Source organism: Schistosoma haematobium, chromosome 1 (assembly GCF_000699445.3).
Source record: "Schistosoma haematobium chromosome 1, whole genome shotgun sequence".
NCBI lineage: Eukaryota > Metazoa > Platyhelminthes > Trematoda > Strigeidida > Schistosomatidae > Schistosoma > Schistosoma haematobium.
The window spans coordinates 76,426,189-76,447,397 of NC_067196.1; the positions used below are offsets into that span (position 1 = coordinate 76,426,189).

The window sequence follows — 21,209 nt, forward strand, 5'->3', positions numbered from 1 at the left end:
CCATTGTACTAATATGGTGTATATATCAACCTGGAATCGCATGCATTATTATTGGATAACTCTATGTCAACTATACGACTAACTGACTATACATACAATATTGAAATAATTATATTATTATACAAGAAAATTCATTTTACCTTTGCATAAATGAATTGTATGATAAGTAAATGTGTGCAAATCATCACTATTATTAACAATATTTGTTTCTGAGTTGACAACAGATTTTGTTAATTCTTGTGATGATGGTAATTGATTATTATTATTTTCTTGTTGTTTTTTCTCTTTTAAAAATTCGTCAATTAATGGTTTAATAATTCCTTCTGGAATACGAGTTAATACAGTGTTGGGAGAACGACGAGGTGGTGGTGGTGGTATAGGTTTTAACTGATTTGAATTAGATTTTATTTCAACTTCTTTAGCTTTAGACAATGGATCGGATACGATAACAATTAGACCACATGAAGGTTTCTCTGATTTCTCTGTAGTTGTCCTGTTTATTTTATCAATGTTTTGTATAGATAGTGAAGAACTGTATTGGTAGGCTGAATGAGGAAGTACACGAAGTATTATTTCTGGTTCATTTAATGCCTCTTGAAATATATCACGACCCCTTGACAGAAAAGAAAAGGTATTATAAAAATATTTTGCAAGAAAAAACTAAAATGACTATTAAAATAGAACCAATTTGTGGACATGATCTACATGATGTTGCTTAGATTTATTAGGTGGACTAACAGAATGGAATTTTATTGGTAATTTTCACCATAAACTGGCATAAGATTGAGAAGCATTGAAAATGAACAATACTAGAGAAAACAATACTGGGATGTAACTCATTTATTAAGAAAAGATTCGTGTATTCGGGTTTGAGCCATGCTTTATGTGTGAAGACTAGTGAAGGTTAAACACTCCACTAGACAGACTTCTTAACAGTATGGACTTCTACGAACCCAACCAGGATTTATGTGTACTACATGGTGAGCACGACACTTTTAGAGTACTTAGTCGAAGTTCAAATAGTTTAAATCTACACACTCAGTACATTCATCTTACAATGCGAAAATCATCTAAGTTCGTAAGTAACTACTGTTTTATTCCCGTAGTGTTAAAACCACCAGTTTTACTTATCGCCAAAACTTTGAGCGAAGCTACCGCAAAGCTAGTTAAAAATGGACCTTCAACGATGAATAAGATAGAGGGGTTAGATATTCCAATTAGTAGTTAGCTTTTAATATTGTATCAGCTATTCATGAAGAGAATAGATGGAATATAATTAAAATAACGTTATTTAGTGGTTCCTCGTACCGATTTTACTATTTGTCCTTAAAAATAACAAATAGGCCATCTAGATATTCACTAAATTAGCCTCTATTTATTCATGTTTAAGAAAAGATTAATCTTCATTTCAAATCTAAATTAACTCGTTCGCCAGGTACTTGGGTATGATCAACACTACGTGCGAGGGCTAATGATACTACAAAGTTGACCTAACCGAAGTGGTTGGAGAGGGATTTGAACCTGAGACTTAGTGGCTGAAATTAAAAAGCCTTAACCACCAAGCTATTGCTCCAACCTCAAAAACCGATAGTTCAATACATAGTAGCGATGTTCATTAACAACAGAAAAAGGTTAGCCATCATCATTTTGCTACGTGTGATTAATGAATAACAATCTATATTTAAAAGTTTGTTGTGAATTACACAACGAGTGGGTTTGGTTAGGATACTGGAAAGCTTTCCCGCGGATGTACAGTGTAGCATGGCTAATAGGTTTCTGATTCATGAAGTATGTTTGGTTTATATCAAAGCCATAAACAAAAGGTGTACAGCCCTGGTGGTACTATTAGCATTTTATTGAATATTAGAGCCAAAACTACACTATTAACGTGCATTCACAAAGACGTTATCTCTCGTAGTATTAGACTATGTAGTAGTATAGACTCTCTAGCATAAGAAACAAGGTCAGCAGCAGCCCGAATAGTTCAGTAGTGGTTTCGCAAACTGTGAAGTTGAATGCCTCCGTTTCGATTCCACGAAGTAGTACTAGTCTCCTCAAGATTGCACGTAAGCCTTATTTACCAATGCCACCGATCAAGAGACGTAGGTCCATGATTCCCTCCAAACAACCAAATAGCAAAAGAAAAACAAAAGATAGCTTACATTATGCCAAAAGGTTAACGGCACTATTTGTGTCTCAGGTTGGCACAAATTTACTAAAAGATGAAAATATACAGATTAAGGTCTACTGATCTAAATGTAAAAAACTCACTAGGGTGCAAAGTTTCATGTTTAATTAAAACAGATGCACTACTGTTTTACTTCAGTAGAAAATAAACATAAATAATGGTTTATAAAATATAACTAACTTTTCAAATGGTATACCGCTTAATGAAATTCCATTAATACTTAAAATCCGATCTCCAACAGATAAACATTGCTCACGTGCTACACGCCCATTCGGTAAAATACAATGAACTTCAAGACCACATTCACTTAATAGAAAATAAGAAATAAAAGTGATTACCCATTTATTTTGCTTTAAATTAGACTATCTAAAGCATTGGTAAAAACTGCGATATTTTCAATAGATTTATAAAGGGTTATAAAGTGAATAGCGATATTCTCTTTTTCACTTATATACATCAACAGAAAAGATATTACGTCAAGAATTCTATTTCTGATAAAACTGAGTTCATAATCAGTTGGAATATATTACAAAAGTAAGACCACTGAACATGTTACGGATATATCACTTATTTATCATGCAACCATTAGTTTTAATTTAATAATCGCCAGGTTATTTAATACACAATACCTAGCCTGTCAGTTGTTTAGATGGTTTTCTTGCAACTTTTTAGTTGAGAAATCTATCCTAGTTTTATGTTGAGTTTAATGGAAGCTTTATGTTATATGTATGGGTACCTACTCCCTATCGATTTTTCACTTAAGAACCGTGGTTAGTGCTTAGATTATTTAAATCTCGATTTGTGAGACCCAGGTTCGAACCTTACACCAACTACTGTTAGGTTAGTCGTGTAATATAGTTAGCTTTCATAAAACATGTAATTCAAAAATTGGGTTGAACTAGTACTTAGCTACTGAGTTACGGTAATCCGGTGACGATTAATATTAACAGCTGTTTGACTGATGATACGAGTTCAGTAGTGTAGTGACCGAGTGCTTTTGTACTGAGTTAAGCCTCCGGTCGAAATACATTACGTAGTATGGTGTAAATGACAGCTTAATTTCTGCATAAAAATATGGTTGGTGTACTGAAAAAATATTACGTCATATACTCCTCTATATTTATTTTAGATAATTATTATTACAATTACCTTAATTCTTGTCTGATTTATTCCAGCTACAGTCAGTCAATCATGCGTAACGTAGAACCTGGCACATATATGCATCGATTCAAGTTGCCGCACAACATTAGCTTCACGGGAAGATATTATCAAAACAAACCCAAGAATATTAGGATTAACAATATTATCAGTAGTAGTAAACAGGACTACGCGTGGAAAGAAGAAAAAAGTATGAGATTTCGAGACATAGAATCTAAAAGAAGATAGTGAATTTATGTATACTATTTTGGACAATTCCAAGCCATGTTGCCCATGATAATCATGGTGGACCTCAACTAGGTAGTTTGTATTCTAGTATTCCAGTTGCAAAGTCGAAATAAAACAAACAACTTGTAAATCATTTTAATTCGTAATTTAATTAAGCAATTATATGAAATGAAAGTCTTCACTTTATAAACCAGGTAAGAACAATACAAATTGAAAACGACTTCTAGTTGAATGCATTTCTTAGAACATAGTTTATACTACTATAAGTACTAATGTTTTATTGATAGAAATGAAAAGTACAGGAAATTAAATAATATTCATTTTTTGTAATATTTTTCGTTCCCTCGAAATCAAATCGTTACCTTCTTCCATTTTTATTTTCTCAGAAAGAATAATCATATTGATCAGACACATATGGAATCACTAAACTATTTTAAGAATAATAATGAATGGGCAATTCAAAAACAGGATAATATCGGGATAAAATATTACATATTATAGTCATTTGAGAAAAACCAGTTCAGTGTGTCAATTTAAAGATTAATTTAAGATAATGATTATCTATGCAATAAAAACAAGGTAGAAAAATGGTTTAATACATAATAAAAAGAAATTCAGAATGAAAAATTCCACGCATAATGTATAAAAGTTCCATAGTGGGTTAAAAACTAAACTTTTGGAATTCTCATTCGTATTATTACCATTATTAATCTTTAGATAGTTACGAAAAGGCAGTAAACTTATATCATTGTCATAGTTAATTTCATTAGGTAAACTACAAACCATTTTATCTTATACCAGGTTTGATAAAGTTATTTATTTTCAGTTTCAAAGAGTTAATTTTGCCCTTAGAAAGTTATCATTAAATCATATATGTTAATTAATGTATATTTCAGCTATACGTGAATACATTCTCATGTGTTTATACATTGCTGTATGTTGAACGAGAGGAAATTAGATGGTTTTGTTAGAAAAATTAATAATTGAATTAATGATTCGATTTAAACCCGACCACTATTGAAAATCTGGAAGCACTGGATGGCCGTTTCATCCTAGTATGGGACTCATCAGTAGTGCATACCCACGATCCTGCACGCGGGACTCAAATCCATGGCCTTCAGTCGCGCGGGCAAACGCTTAACCTCTAGACTGCTGAGCCAGCATCCAACGGTGTTAATATCTAATTTCAACCAATCCACGATATTGCGCGGCCGTCCACCATTGTCTTCAGTGAGTAACTGCCTCACAACAAACACAGTTGAACTACACCGGTCACGGCTTCTCACTAGAGCTCCAGTCGCTAGTGAGCACGTGATGATTATTATCAGAATAGGAGTTTGTGAAGATTGTAGTAATTTTAATGGCTGTGGAGTTCCATGATAGGACGAAATGGCCGCCCAGTGCTCCCGCGTTTTCAATGTTGGTCTAGCTTAAATTGACTCATTAATGCAACTATTAAGATTACTACAATCTTCACTAACCTCCATTGCGATAAATTAGGCCTAGTCAGTTGTTAGTCAGAATTCAAATAAATAACCTTAAATTATAATCAAGGTTAGGTCAAAATGTGAATGAATTAGATAATTATTGGGAGGCTACTAATTACAAATAGTTAAGTTGACTAATAAGCAATAACCGTACTATTTAGGTGAAATTAACTAGATTGAAATATCATCATTTTCATTTTATTTGTGTGTGGGCTGTGATAATGCCCGGGTGCCCAGACCGAAGCAAGTGGTCTTCTTAGGGGACCACACCCCGCGTATTTGACCTAAAGGTCTGACCCACAAGGTAGTAGAGCATCGTGAGGAGATGCAGTCCCATGGTAGCCGGTGACCAACAATTGGTTCGTACGCCCTCAAGGTACTGAAGCCCATGTGCACGATTGGTTTGGGACCCGGTTAAAGCGCCGGACATTCGCTTTTCGTCCTCTCATTTTCGTAAACAATACCCCCGCCACGAGAAGGCAGTGAGTAGGACTTCCCTGGCCGTGTGAGAGCATTTCGAGAGGGAGGGTGGGCTCACCCCACTCTCGGCCATACCAGGACATTTGGGGTAGAGTGAAGGCATACAACCACCTTTCTCCATTGTTCCATTCAAGCAGTGGGGTTAGGCAGGGTTGCCTAATCTCACCATTCTTCTTCAACTTTGCTATTGATGACATTCTGGAAACAGCTCTGATGGATGTAAGTAATGGTGGTGTGGATCTGTTTCCCGAAGAAGACTTTTCGACCTAGAGTATACGAATGATATTGTGTTACTGTGCGATAATGCTCAAGTCATGCAATCCACACTTAATCAGCTGGCAATCAATGTCCGTAGGTACGGTATGTGCTTTGCACCTTCGAAGTGCGAAGTACTTCTACAAGACTGGCAGGATTCTAATCCTGTACTCACCCTCGATGGTGAGCAGATAGAAGTAGTCGAAAAGTTCGTGTATCTAGGTAGCTGCATAAGTGCTGGTGGTGGCGTGAGTGATGAGACCAATGCACGTATAGTGAAAGCCAGAGCGGCTTATGCCAATCTGGGCCACCTTTGGCGCCTTCGTGACGTCAGTCTGGCTGTAAAAGGTCGGATCTACAACGCGTCGGTGTGAGAGCAGTTTCACTCTATGCTTGTGAAACCTGGTCTCTCCGAGTTGAGGATGTTAGACGACTCCCTGTGTTTGATCATCGTTGTCTCCGAAGGATTGTTGACATCCAGTGGCAACACCATGTTAGTAATTCAGAGGTTCGGCATCGTGTGTTCGGGAGCATAGACGGTAATTCAGTTGGTGTCATCATCTTGAAACATCGACTTCGGTGGCTTGGACATGTTCTACGAATGTCGTCCCAAAGAATTCCACGTAGTGCATTACTTGCTGACGCTGGGACTGGTTGGAAAAAGCGGAGAGGTGGCCAGTGTATGATATGGTGTCGTGGTATGAAAGAAAGCTACAAAGGGCTGGCTTCTGTTGGTCCTTCACGACTCCCTGGTTGGGGTCTGAGAGATGGTGCAGCACAGTGACTAGAGACGTTATCAGATATGGCTCATAATAGAAGCCAGTGGCGATCCTGCTGTAACCTTCTTTTACTTTCTTCATAAAAAGAGTGGTTGTATCTTCCTTAACTGAAAGAGTTCTTCTGGTTGTACCTTTCCGTTTCCCTCATTATTGTTATTATCATTACACTACCTTACACTAATCTGTCGTTATTATTCTTTTTTTCTCTTGTTCCTTATACGCACCTTACCTTCTTTTTTCTCTTCCCGTTCTCATTGTTTTGTGTGGCGCATATGTATTTGCTGCCCCCCTTGTACCAATATTTATATGTTCAAATAAATAAATAAAACTAGAGTGAAAAAAGTGTAGATGTACGTGTTAGTGATATTGGAAAACACACAAATCCAAATTGTAGGTTGACTAGCAATGAAAATATCTAGTTAACTATGGAAGATTTGAAAATCATGAGTCCACGATGTTGTCCTTGAAAAACTTTGAAGATTTGGCAGTGAACCGATAGCAAACTTAGTTGGGAAGGTTCATTGAATAGGAATAGTGCAAACTTAGTAGTGTATCTAATTTTAGGCATTTCTCAATATAACATCAGATAATAATTTAAACGCTGAATTGAGATATCATTTAAAAATATGTTTAGAGAAACTATGAACTTAGTTAACAAAAACAGGCCTAAATACTCCGCTTTGAGCCAGTAATACTACGAGAAATGCTCAAACTGAAGCCAGTTTCATATCTGCAACCTAATGGTTGATACCCGAGTGCACTTTCATCATAACTCATAATAAATAAATAAATAAATAAGTGAATATTACTGGACACTTACATTCTTGACCCGCCATTATTATCTGAACAATTATCATTGTTAGAGTTAAAGACATCCGAAAAGACAGGTTTAATTTGTATACCTAAATTTTCACCACGTTTAGTATTTATCAGACGAATTGTCACTACTGAGTCTTTACTGTTTATTGATTCCTGAGATTTATTCACTGAAGGTGATTCAATGATATTCAAAGATATTTTTTCAGGTACTTCATTAATTGGTTGATGATCATCTATATTGAAATCTGATTGATTTAATGATGCAGATGATGAAAGATGTGATAAACCAGATTTACTTATAACTTGACAATTATTACTCATAGTAGCATCACGAGTATTTTCAAGCCAACGAATTACATCCGGTTTAGGTAGACCACGAATAGAATGGTTATTTGTTATTAATGGATTATCATTTGAATGAAATTGAAGATTAGACAAGTGTAATTCATTTGAACTAGGATTACATTTATCATTATTAATTGTATTCACATGTAGTACACCGCATTTTTGGACAGATGTTTGATCTTTTCTGTAAATTATCAAATTATGGGGTGGAAAGAATAAAGAAACTAAGAAATAAACTAGAATTTAGATTTACAAACATTTAGATTTGGTTATGTCTATTTCAATAATAATAATAATAATAATAATAATAATAATAATAATAATAATAATAATAATAATAACAATAATAATAATAATAATAATAATAAATACCTCGTGATTAACCGAATTCAAGAGAGTAGACGATATAGGGTTTCAAAAAACAGAAACGTGATTAAAATAAGTGAATCGAGAGGAGAATGAGAACGTCATTCCTATCTAAGATTGTCAAACTATATCACAATGAAATGAAGTAGGAAAATACTGATGATAAGCACACGCACACACACACACTAGTACTAAAACATTAGAGACAGAGATGAGTAGACAAAAGCAGAAACAATAACAATAGAAATGTACTTGTTTATCGATTCAAGCTGCAACATTTGAATTTAGCACAAAGAAAAGTGAAAGCATAATGAAATTTCAAGAAACAAATCAGTAACTGTCATCATGATGTGGAGTACTGAATATTATTTCAATGTAGTGGTCACTATTTGGAAAGTTTGATAATCAAAATACCTAGTTTATTGACGAAACAATCTATCAGACTTTTATACACATACAATTTGGTTAGAAACTAACTTGAAAACTAGTGCAGTCAGTTACAGACAGCGTAGGACTTAAAATAAATGCATATCAGTCTACGATGGAATACTTCATAGTGGAAATAGTGTTGTGAAATTAGTAAGGAGTAAAGCAATGGAAGAAAAACATTAGTTGGGATGGGAAGCTAAACGTGGAGGACATTTTAAAGTAGAAAGAAACCAAAGAATTAAAATAGAGGAATGATACTGTAGTTGGGGTCTAGAGGATGGTTGAGGATGAATATCACCACGCCACTGTGGTTGATTCTTGGTCATGTTACATGTTAGTGAAGTAATATGTGTCGTTGTCATTATGGTTACTGTAAGTCATGGAATTTAATTCAGATACACATGTCCGATTAGTAGGTAAAAAACATTACAACAAATAAAGCACAGTGAACACCATTTTACTACTGTGATAATCTAAATTGTCATGAATGTTCTTGAATTATTGATTGCATATCCTCTAACTACAAACTAATTGATTGAGATTAGCCGTAGGATACTAGACAAAGATGGGAGGTCAGTTGGTAGAACTCTTCAGAGGTAAGTAGAACAAGTGTTGCGCATGTTCAGCTACCATTTACTCTGACAAGAAATGTTTGGCATAATGGGCAGGGATGAAAGCAAGATTTGGTATCAGTTGATTAAATTATTGATTGTTGGTGTGATCCACCTGGCTAAGAAACGTTTCCTTTTTTACGAGTCGGTAACAAGGTACAGGTTAAGAACTCAGTTTGGGGTCAAATATTTTGTGTGATGGCTAGTAACGTTACGTGTACATCCCAACCGAAGTAGAACTTGATTTCACGACTCATTGGTTAACAAAGTGTGTCTGAAACGCAATCTTGCAGTTGGAAACCTAGAGGCTGAACAGTTTTTGTATTATTTATAGCTTTAATATTAGGTAGCATATACTTAAAACTCTGATGAAATATGGATCCGCTGAGATTACAGGTATGCTCTGTTGATGAATGTTGGAGAGAGCGAAACCTAAGCCCAAAGATTTCAAATATTATTTTCAATAACCTGACATGGGAGAAAAACTACAAACAGTATTAGAACTCACTCCAGAACATAATCTTTACGTAGAAGTGGATAATCTTCTTCATTTGCTTCATTAATATCAATATTATTATTAAGCACAGGATTAGTTCTAGACTTTAACATGTCGATAAATTGGTGTTCTGTTTCATATTCCGGCAAATTCGGAAGTTGTCTTTCAGAATCTACCGAATATTCTTCTTCTTCTTCAACTATAGTTGGAACAGTTAAATTGCTTTGAAATGCTGTTCCTAAACGTGTTGTTGTTCGAGAATAGGAGAGACCGCCAACAGGACGACTTGTTATAACAAGGGATTTTGTTGAGTTGATATTACATGTGTGTGAGTATTCTACAAAAAGGAAAAGGATTTTCACAAGAATTAGGATGACTTAAAAAACCCTTATCGATAAGTGAATTATGCTTGTCAGGAAGTAATTAGATAGTAAGGAGCATAAGTTAAAATAGGAGACTACTTAAAACAACGTATACAGTGGGAGTAATATGCAAACTTACTTTACACTAAGCTAATTATGATTAATTACGACACGGAATAGCCATAATTAGCGAATTTAATTATCATACAAGTTGAGATTATGGATTATAAGGAGACTGGTTATAACGACGGCACAACAAAAACCATCTAGCTTTTTGGTTTATTAAGAGAAAAGGAAAATTGTTCAGATTGTATCACACTGTCTATTCCGATTTTCTTGTCGAAATAATGTAGAATTACCCATTTTTTCTTTGTTCGATATCGTTTTCATACTTGTCCGTTTAATAATAAACTATTTTTATTGAGTTTTCCCTCTGTACAACTGAAAAGTTTGCTAAACTGAGGCAGTGTATATGTTATGGATCAGCATTTAGACTACACAAGGAAAACGTAATTCACAAATTTGTATTATACTGTGCTGCCTGTTAAAAATTCTAACTTGTCATGAAGTTTTGGTTTTATGATTAAGTATAAAATCAATACTAAATAAATAGTGATCCGCTTGACAATATCAATATTTTCTCCAAAGATAGTAGTCCGTAACTTGACCGATACGAAATTAAAACTAAAATACAAAATTACAAAATATGCGAATTACTGCAACACTAGTTACGTAAGAATAAAGTGAAAGGAATTGAGTAAGCTTGAAATTAAGCAATTGAATATGAATGTTTAGTGTTATTTGTAAGCATAAAAAATAAGTAGCTAGTAAAACGGATGGCATAAAAACTACACAGCCAGATTATGAGAACGGATTAAGTAAGAATAGGATTAGGAATTAAAATTAGACAAAATTGAAAAAAATTTTGAGAAAAGTAAGAATAATTAAGTAGAAGTAGGTATCGTTACCAAGGTATGATTTGGGATATTAAAAATATATTATTTATTTATAATTAAGTAGAAGGTCAGAGTAAATTGTGTGGTTGCACAAACGTTTCTTGTTTACAAAGATTAGATTTATTTGTGTATTTCTATAGCTTCTTCTGTGCGTAAAAATACGATTTAAGGAATCACGGGGCGAGCGCAATGGAATTCTATAAATAACTTTGAAAACCAGTTTTGTTTCGATTTGGTGTCTAGTATGCCCGATATATACGACCAATAAATCACCATAGTAAAAATGAAAGAAAAGCTAAATTAGAGTGTTCACCTAGGGAATGAAAAAACACTGCAGTTATGGCATATCCTAAAGAAACTTCAGAAAGGATAAGAAAGATTCTAAATATGCATGATAAAAAGTTTATATCCAAGGTAGTGATGCCATAGATATTACTGAAAGTGAAGTATAGGATATCAAAAGAGTGAAAACAAGACTGTCTATGAAGTAAGTCACCATATGAGTAGGGTGGTGGGAGCTAAATGCCATGGCAAAGAAAAACTTTGAAATATGTTCCTAAATTCTCAGAAGAACTTAAGAAGCTCAAAAATAGATTAGCAATAGCAATATACTGATTAGAAATGGGATATAAGACTAACTTTGAAGGAAAGTTTTTGGAGCTCATGAGGGAAGATTAGCAGCTGAGGTTTTATGCCGACAGGAGACAGAATACGGTCGGCTACTGCATAGTCATTGTTGGTTAACAGATAAACACATGGCATTTCATATCTAATCAGCTGTCGATACCGCTCGCAGCTTGACCCCAACAAAGATGAACGCTTATTGAATCATAATGTTTGGGGTTCTGTGGATGCCTTTTATTTAACGTCTCCATTAACTATACGACTATTTGAAATCTACACAAACTTCGACTGGGTTATCTTACTGATATGTACTACTTACTTTGTAAGAAGAAAGCGGTTAACTAATACTTCGTCGTAGTCACATTGTAAACGATTTTCACATCGAATATTTCATAACCTTACTATAGTATACAATATAAACATCTGAACCACGTTTTATTTAACTTGTTAAAAAAATGGTTGTTTTGTAGTGAGATTCTTATTCACAGGTACAACAAAAAGTTACTTGCGTCAAGGGGGAACTTGACATTTGAAACTATTTTCAAGAGAATTGTGAGAATTTAGGTGATAAATCTGCTTGTGAATTGAACTATCTCATTTGAACACTTGGTCTTACCAATTAAAAATAAGGCATGAGTAATGTTGCATATCTACGGTTGTATAACTCCAGGCTTTTAAGTACATACATATAATCCTGAATCAAAATTTATACACTTATAACCATACAATTTTTAAATACTTACGAGACTGTACATGGTCCGGTCTCGACTGATGTAATGAATTACTAACCATATTATTTTCTGCTATATGAGTATTTGATAAATGTTGCAGATTTTGTTGTCGAATAGAATCGTCATACTGTGTGACCAAATTAGGCTTAAAAAGTAAAATGAAACATAAACCATTAACCGATAAAGATTATAGATGTTTGAGAATTGTCTTTTGGCGTAAAACAACTGAAAAAAAACAGATAACGATACCTTAATCTACCTTTTATGATTGATGTCATTCGATCACTTTTATGTATGAATCAAGGAGCAATGTGATCCCAAATGACTAAGTTTCTGTCAAAATAAAACGAAAGAACTTAAGGAATCATATCAATTCAGGAAAATGAACGAAAACTGGAACAGTAGACGATCGAAACAGCGGTTTTTGATTCAAGTGATTATATGAATAAAGCAAAACTGAAATTCCCATGTCCAATCTTGTTATTAATGATGATACAAATGTTCTTCAGTCCTAAATTAAAACTGAACAATCCTTGAGTGCATCCAGCTAATCGACAATACTTTGAAGTTTGAACTAATGTGAGAACAACTTTTAGTTAGCGATCATATATATACAGAAAAATAAATAAAAATGTAATGTTGTCGACATTTTCCTAATAAACGTTCTATGTTGATACGATCGATTGTCTTAATTATGAGGGTATTTAAATTGCAAACTCCTTGTTAATAAAGGGTACAAAAGAATAGAATATATCATAATTGATCAAACTAGTATGTTGATAAATGCCTTGTATTAATAAAAATGCTACTCAAATAAGATTAGTGCAATCGCACATGAACTTGGAAAATTGAGTAACCGGAATGATAGAATGTTTTGTTTGACAAATCTCAGGTGGGTGGCTTATAGAAGTCAGTTACCTAACCTCAATTACTCGGATTTATAATTTGGTTTGCTTAGTTCATTCATTTCACACTACCATTTTCAGTTTGTGTTGTCTTATAGTATAATTCTGGTAGTATTTGTGAAATGTTTAGATCTCTCTACTTATTTGAATAAAAGAGGTGAAATTCATAAAATACACTCTCCTATTTAAAAAAAGTTAGGATCATTAGAAAGAAGATAGAAAACTCACCTGAGAATAACTGAGGGGATTTCGGAGTTCTGACTGACTGACTAATGAATTAGATACTATGTCTGAAGTTGTGCAAAATCGGTCGGAACCATTCGAACTTGGAAATGAATTATGACTTTGAACTGCACGTATCAGTCGTTCAGTATTTATACCTATATGATATTCGTCTTCTGGAGAATGTACTCTACATGGGAGATTAGTAGGAATATTAACATGTGGAAAATCGGAAGCAGAAAAAGGTGGAGGTGGGAGAGGCCAAATATCTGCATTTGATAAAACAGGGTGATTACTTGGTCTATCACAAGTTCCGCTTGGTGTAAGAGTCACCGAGGGGTATCTTACAGTCGAAAAGTTATCGTTAGTATTTTCATGGTGACTATTACTTCCTGTGACATCTAAACAACAGTGGTTTCCTCCAGGTAAAGAATTAGGTATTATATCTGAATTATTGTTTATGGTATCTGAGTGAAGGATAGTATCACCATTGGGTAATGACACAAATTCATTCTGCTGTTCACCTACTTGGCAATCGTATGAATAGCCTCCATCAGGATCAAATGCATCTTCATCTTCATCATCAGAATCCCAACCAGACTCAATAAGATCACGACGGCGAGATAAGACATTTGAGAGCTTAAAATTAAAGAGATTTAAATATATGAAACAGATATTACAAAAAGCATATGGTTTGATAACTAATTTAAGCGTTGGGTTTGAGTTAACAAAAAATAAGGGATATTGTCTGAGATAATTATGATGTGTGGCTAAACTTACTAATTCACTAATAAACTCGGTGTGATATTTATTAAAAATACGACATGGGAAAATTCAGCTAAGCCGTGACAAACAAATATATGAAGTTAGTAGACACCAGTTTAAGTTTTATGACAAATTACGGGTTTTCTGACCAGAATTTATGAGATATTGGAAACTTGTAATTAGAAGTAGAACCTGAAACACATGTGCATCCGTCCAAGTCCCCACACCACGTCAGCACGGTGCTTTTAGAGATAGTCATTTCATCATCTGGTTATCCCGGGTTCGATCAACCAGATCTACTTGTTAACTAAGGATACGTAAATGATATAGTTCTTTTTGATGAAGACAATGATAAAATGCAGTCTTTTGACCACCTTAAGCAACAATGCAAGCATGTTCAGGATACGGTTCTCTCCCTCCAAATCCAAAATGATGCTTAGGGATTAGCTTGTGTCACCACCTAAATTAATGATAGGCGGTAAAGTAGTTGGACGCATCGACCACTTCACTTACCTCGGCAGTCTCATCAATCCTGATGGTCTGGTGTCTGATGAGATTTCGGTACGGGTTCGGAAGGATCGATTGGCTTTTGTCATCTTGCGTCACTTGTGGCGTAGGCGGGATATCTGTTTGTCAACAAAATGACGAGTTTACCGAGCAACAGTTCTCTGTTCTACTTTAAAGGTGTGAAACATGGCTATTAAGAATAGAGGATATTCGCAGGTTACTTGCATGCGATCACGGGTATCTTCAAGGCATTGCTCGTATATTGTGAGACCAATGAGTTAACAATTGTGAGGTTAGATACAGAGTATTAGGTACGTGTGGCAAATGAACTGACGAGGTAACGAATCTTTATCGACTGAGATGGTTGGGACATATACTACGTGTGCTTATCTGTAGATTACTTCGATAGGCGATGATGACTGATATGGGAGTAGGTTGGAGGAAAGCTATGAGTGTTCAAACTAAGACATGGCACCAGTCCATGAAGACACTGACTGTTGAACTGGACCATGTAGGTAGGTACAGGCCACCTAATTTGGATTCATGTCATCAACATAACCAATGGTTGGATGCCTTGAGTGACATGACAGAGAATCATTTACAATAGCATAGATATACTCACTCTTTGTCTTCCCTTAGATCCTAAGTTTGTTAATTGGTTGTAAATCTTTTTTTATCTTCGATGTTTGATCTTTGTTATTACTATTAATATTGTTATTACCTCTGCTACTCTGGGATTTGGTCTAGCAATTTCATCTCTCGGTGCTAATAGGGTGAGTCAACTTGAATCCACGTACAAACGTAGGAGGTTCGATGTTTTGACTGACTGATCGACTGAATTAGTACAATGAAGTGAATTTTCAAAACAAATTTCATAGCACGATTAGTAAAAGTATCAGTAGCAGCGATACGACTTATGAATAGAAAATGAGTTTGTGAACACTATAGACAAATAAAGTTAGCACAGATAGATCTATTTCATATTTATAACGATTAAATGGTAAAATGCTAGATTTAATTGAGAATCAACAACTTAAACTGTCCAAGATACTAGAGCGTTCAGTAAACGAACAACAAACAGTACACTAATATTTTTTTTCCGAGAACAATTGAAGTTTGGGGTGAAACACGGTACATAACGTGGCTTCATGAATGTTTAACTGTTTAAAATTTGCCTACGATTCGTTTCGTCATATACGTATATCCTACCTTTCTAAAGATCTTTCCCATAAGTTTTGATAGTTCCTTACATCTCTTGTTGAGATATTTTGAAGTGTGGATTCTTCAATGAATCCAACAGTGTGAAATTCCACTAAACCATTAAACGTATTCATAAAAATAAATCTGAACGACTCATTATATAAATGTATATATATAAAGAACTAACCATTTCAAAGACGTTCGGTGAAAGTGTTCTTTGACAATGCTTTGAAATTGCTGTATCATTTATGGTGATAGTATTCGAACAGGATTTATTGCACGAAACCGGAGAACTTTTCAGTCGTTCACAAGTACTTGATACTGTATTGAAGCAAGCAGGTGGTGACTGAGAAGCCGAAGAGGTTGTAAAACATTTCTCTTTATTGCCAGAAGAGGATACTTCTGAAACACAATTCACTTTAATGTTGGGATCTGTTGCAAGGAAAAAAATAATTACAAACGAAGGCCTGGTAACTCACAAATGAGGAATAGCGTGACTCAATAGAGTCGGACAGCTGAGACAATGTAGGATATTGCACAAGTGTGAACACGGTCGTCGTGAGGACACAGACGAGGCAGTCTGTATCAGTCAGTCATATACAGCGTATGACTAAGAACATATATTCACCAGTTCAAGTTGCCATACCCCACTAGCGCAGAGATAAGAAATTATCAAAACAAATCCCAGATTAGCAGAGATGGTATCAACATAAATATCAGTAGAAAAGATTAGGTGTAGACAATAGGAACTGAGAGAAAAGGGCGAGATCTTGGGATAAAAAGTACAAGTTGATCGTGAGACTTAGGACCTAAGCGGAGACAAAGAGTGTACAACACGGTTCAGCCAAAAAGTCAGCGACTTTATGGACTAAATCCATGTCATCGTTCGGCTGCTTTTAGCTTTTTCCAAAGTCACTCTTACTCCATTTACAACGAAAGATAATTAATCTCCATATATACAAACGACGGCTGAGGTACAAATTGGAGTTACAGGTTTATAATTAATTAGTCATGATTTATGACATGGCTCAAAACAGGGAGCGATGAAAGTAGATGCATTCCTAGTTTGTCTTCCATTATAAATTTATAAATAAGAGCACCTAGTTAGAGTATATCCAACAGTGTTTCAAAATTTGGGGTAAAGCGTTATTTTAACAACCAATCAATCGGTCTACCTACTATCTTGAGTAGGGTGGTGGTTTAGTGCTTAAAATACTTGACTTTCATACGTTGGGCTACAAGTTTGAATGACCACCCACCCACCCACTTCAGTTTATATTGCTAGATATTATACCGATACAAGCTTGAAGCCGAGTACGTAAACCACGTCTTTGTCACACAGTTGCATTTGATCCATGGACTGGATTTTAGTCTCTTAAATGTAAAACGTAAACCGGTTGTTTTATGAATGATCTAACAGTGTAATTATCAGTACAATATACTATCAACGATGATCAGAGACATGGAGCTTACATTTTACTTTTAGACCTTAGCAGTAGTTGTGGCTAAAATGCTTGGATTTCAAGTGTTAGATCACAGGTCTTGATTCCACAATACTTGACTCGGTTTGTGCAGCTCCGTAGTATACCTGTTCCCCAAGGAGTGTAGTTCGATGTTGAATATAGACATGTACTTGGTACATAAGTTACAGTCTTTAGTTAGCATATCAGACAGTTATAAATTCCACACGTAAAGTCCACTATTATTTTTATGTGAAAACAAAAGGATATAAACGACCAAAACATCTATCAAAAACTCACGCAGCGCTGCATTAGAATCATGGGAAGACTCATTCAGAAGCCATTCGTGGATATCACCAAGGAACTGAGATGTATGCGCTCCATTTGGTTGATGCAATCCACAGCTATCATTACTTAGGTTTAAACTTAAGTTACTACTGCTTGTGCTTCCATCTCCGATACGCAGAAGCCTGTCTGCGATATGACCATTGATGTCAGTTTGTCTTAATCCAATGTCACAAGGAGGTGCGAGATTCAATCCACTATCTCTGAATTCACTAGCCCCGCTAGACTGGATGGGACTATGAAATGAAGGCTCGATAGCACTATCAGAACATAAATCGACAACTAAGGGTGTGGAAAGTGACTGAAATATAGAATCAAGGGCAGTTGAGGGTCGATTTGGACAAGAATCCTTGATATTGTTTGATAAGGTGGCGACCGAAAAGTGAGCAGTAACCTACCAAAAGATGAAAAGCCAACAACTTTGAAAATTACTACATGTCGTGCAATGTTATTTGAATTTAAAATCGATACAATATGAATACAAGATTGATTATATGAGGCTATGAAAGCATAAAAGGTGGAAAGGATGACGGAATAGGTAGAAGAGAAAACAAACCATATTATGTTACTTAAGATTGCTTACAGCTCTTTTATCGACTGAGTACCGAATAAAATTGTAAAACATTTACCACTGAGTTTAGATTTCGAGCATATATTGTATTCCCTTAAGCTATACGTCAAACAATTTCTTATACTCTATACGAATAGTTGGTACGAACTACCAAACTCAAACTTAACAAAGAATGACAATAACTTTCGTTTATTCAAACGGCTTCTACAAAGCTAATCAACGGGATATAAACTTTCAGGCGGCGAAAAAGTATAACAAGAACTATTCTACTCGAAACAACTAGATAATAAATTATATATAAATATATAACAAACGGATAAAACGTGTTTTAAAAGATTTCTACGCATTTTCACAGAACTCAGAGGAACTTATGATGGCAACTAAATAATAAAAGCCACAAAAAATTTTATGACGAGGATGAAAGTGGGAAACGTACCATTTCACGATCGTCTACCACATCGCAGACCAAATCATCCCAATCAAGCATACCACCATCTCTAGCAACATTGATGCTGTGGACGACAATGCGATCCTGTGGTCCGAGCTAAAAGATCATTGATAAATGGTGATAAGTCATCATAATAGATAGATTGTGTATCTCGAAACACTTAAGTATTAATGAATCATTGTAATGATAAAACGTTCATGTAGGAAACCAGAAAACAAACCTTCGGTAAAGTATGCCTAACCCTCCTTAAACCACTAAGAGTCAAGTCTCTAACCGTTAAGTTCCCTGAACCACAAGGAACCACGACCTTTGTGTCTCCAAAGCAGATCGTCAGCTTCATGTTCCATTTCTGGCAGTGATGACCTTCAAGAGACAGCTGTGGAAATTACTCCCAGTGACCTTCGTCCGATTTACCCATGTTAAACAATCAGATTTATTTCACAGAATATCTATTACATACTAATGCTTCGAGAGTGTAATGTTTATGGTATATCTTCTACAGGCACTGCCGTCTCTTGGTAGGCACGGTGTCAATATATTGTAGTGACCTACTTTTATCAAGAGAACGCGATTGGTTTAATGGAATGTGGTGTTTAAACGAACTAATAGTACCTTTGTACTTGTTGAATGCTCGATTTCGAATTCCAAATACAATACATTAGTTTGTGCTTGTGTTTCACTTCTTAGTTCAATTGCGTTATTTCTGGTACTCTTAGTTCGTGCTATAATTCAAATAATTCAAAACATTATACTGGCGTCCCGATGGAGCCTGTAATGGAAAGTTAGATATTCATTCAACTTCGGAAGCTTTTGAAGATTACTTTGAAAGGTTCGAAATCTGGGCTATGACCAAGGAAGATGATGAGGATGTTAATATTGTGGCACACTTCCTCACATTCATTGGAAAAGAAGCATACAGCTTATTAAGAACTCTGGCTATGCCGGAAAAGCCCATTTCGCTTCCTTATACAGCTCCCAAGGAACTGCTACTAGACTATGTTCAGTATACAGATTTCGAATGTCGTAAAGGAGGAAGATTTCGTAAAACGATTCGTGAGGATATAAAAAATTCCACTACATTACGTCATCCCAACCCAGTTCATACTCAAGATTATGCAGACAATTCATTGAGGAGTTGCAATGCATTTCACGAAGATGGGCACAAGTTTGGTCAGTGTTTGTCCTGTGGCAAGTTCCACTCTTTTAATTCATGTAAATTCCGTAATTCTAAGTGCTTTAAATGTGGTGATGTTGGACATAGTCAGTCAGTCTGTAATACTAATGTTCATCTTATTGCAACTAATATTAAGACTTGTAATTCTGATTCTACTGAGTTGAGTATTTATAATGATGGTTTATCTTTATCAACGATTGCAATAGACAATGTAGAGTCACAAAGTAGTTCAGAGTTAAATGAAATTCAAAATTCTTGCGAAACAACAGCTTCTAACCAATCGATCTATCAGATTTCTCATGTTATTGTACCAAATTTGGCTCTTCCTAATGATTCATATATTTCTGATGAAATTTCTTACAAGTTTGAAGAAAATACGTTGAGTGAACATAATTATGATAGAAAACCTGATGTATTTTTGATAGATGCTGATTTTTCTAATGATCCTTTAATCTGCAATGACATTCTTAATGAATTCGAGGAAACTGTTCCAGAAGAGTCAAGTCTTGATGTCATACCAAACATTGTTTGTCCCCATAATTCATTTGTTTCTTATGGGAAGCTTGTTTAATGCGAAGCACGAGTATTAAATGAGCTCCATTCTGATTACAATTCAGATTATTTCACATCAATTGCTGTTAATCCTTATCACAAATTCACTTCCAATGTATACTCCAGTCAATGTGAGAAATATGTTTTAAACGAAGCCACATTATTCATAACTTGGGGATATAAAGATCCAACATTATTTCGTGGGGGAGGATAGTGTTCAAATTCTAGATATTAATGATTTCAGTACAAAACCGATATGCTGATTGTATACAATTCAAGGTGAGTCTGTTCCGATTTCGTTTGTTAATTCCAATACTAATGAGTACTTTCTAGATACTACAAAGTTTTTATCTTATACAATGTCGGACAGACTCAGGATGAACCTAACAAAAAGATGTACAACCGATTACAAACACTTATACTTCTATTTAAGCTGTGGCGGATGTGGTGTTTGACGGAATTAATAATACCTTTGTACTTGTTGAATGCTCGATTTCGAATTCCAAATACAATACATTCGTTTGTGCTTGTGTTTCACTTCTTAATTGAATTGCGTTAATTCTAGGATTCGTAGTTCATAATACAATTCAAATAATTCAAAACATTATATGGAAATAATGATTATTATAACCAATTGTACCAGTGGTTGTTTTACTGTACTTGTTTGTTTAACTGTACTGAAAACGTCCATCATTCTTTCATTATCCATTCGTGGATTGTGACTTTGTACGCTCTTACGTTCGCCC

At 35.0% G+C, this 21,209-nt stretch overlaps 1 protein-coding gene across 1 annotated transcript in view; it reads right to left on the bottom strand.

Annotated features, from left to right (window-relative positions):
• The window catches only part of MS3_00002143 (uncharacterized protein), a 70,707-nt gene extending 51,583 nt beyond the window's left edge, over window positions 1–19,124 (bottom strand). Inside the window, exons 1-10 of the mRNA XM_051209716.1 lie at window positions 18,958–19,124; window positions 18,726–18,833; window positions 17,674–18,112; window positions 16,101–16,345; window positions 13,448–14,080; window positions 12,327–12,459; window positions 9,654–9,978; window positions 7,396–7,923; window positions 2,369–2,494; window positions 141–613 (exon numbers count right to left, since the gene is read on the bottom strand). Coding sequence (XP_051075176.1) covers window positions 141–613; window positions 2,369–2,494; window positions 7,396–7,923; window positions 9,654–9,978; window positions 12,327–12,459; window positions 13,448–14,080; window positions 16,101–16,345; window positions 17,674–18,112; window positions 18,726–18,776 — 2,953 coding nt within the window. The 5' untranslated portion in view covers window positions 18,777–18,833; window positions 18,958–19,124. The remainder of the gene's footprint in view (window positions 1–140; window positions 614–2,368; window positions 2,495–7,395; window positions 7,924–9,653; window positions 9,979–12,326; window positions 12,460–13,447; window positions 14,081–16,100; window positions 16,346–17,673; window positions 18,113–18,725; window positions 18,834–18,957) is intronic.
• Between the last annotated feature and the right edge of the window lie 2,085 nt (window positions 19,125–21,209).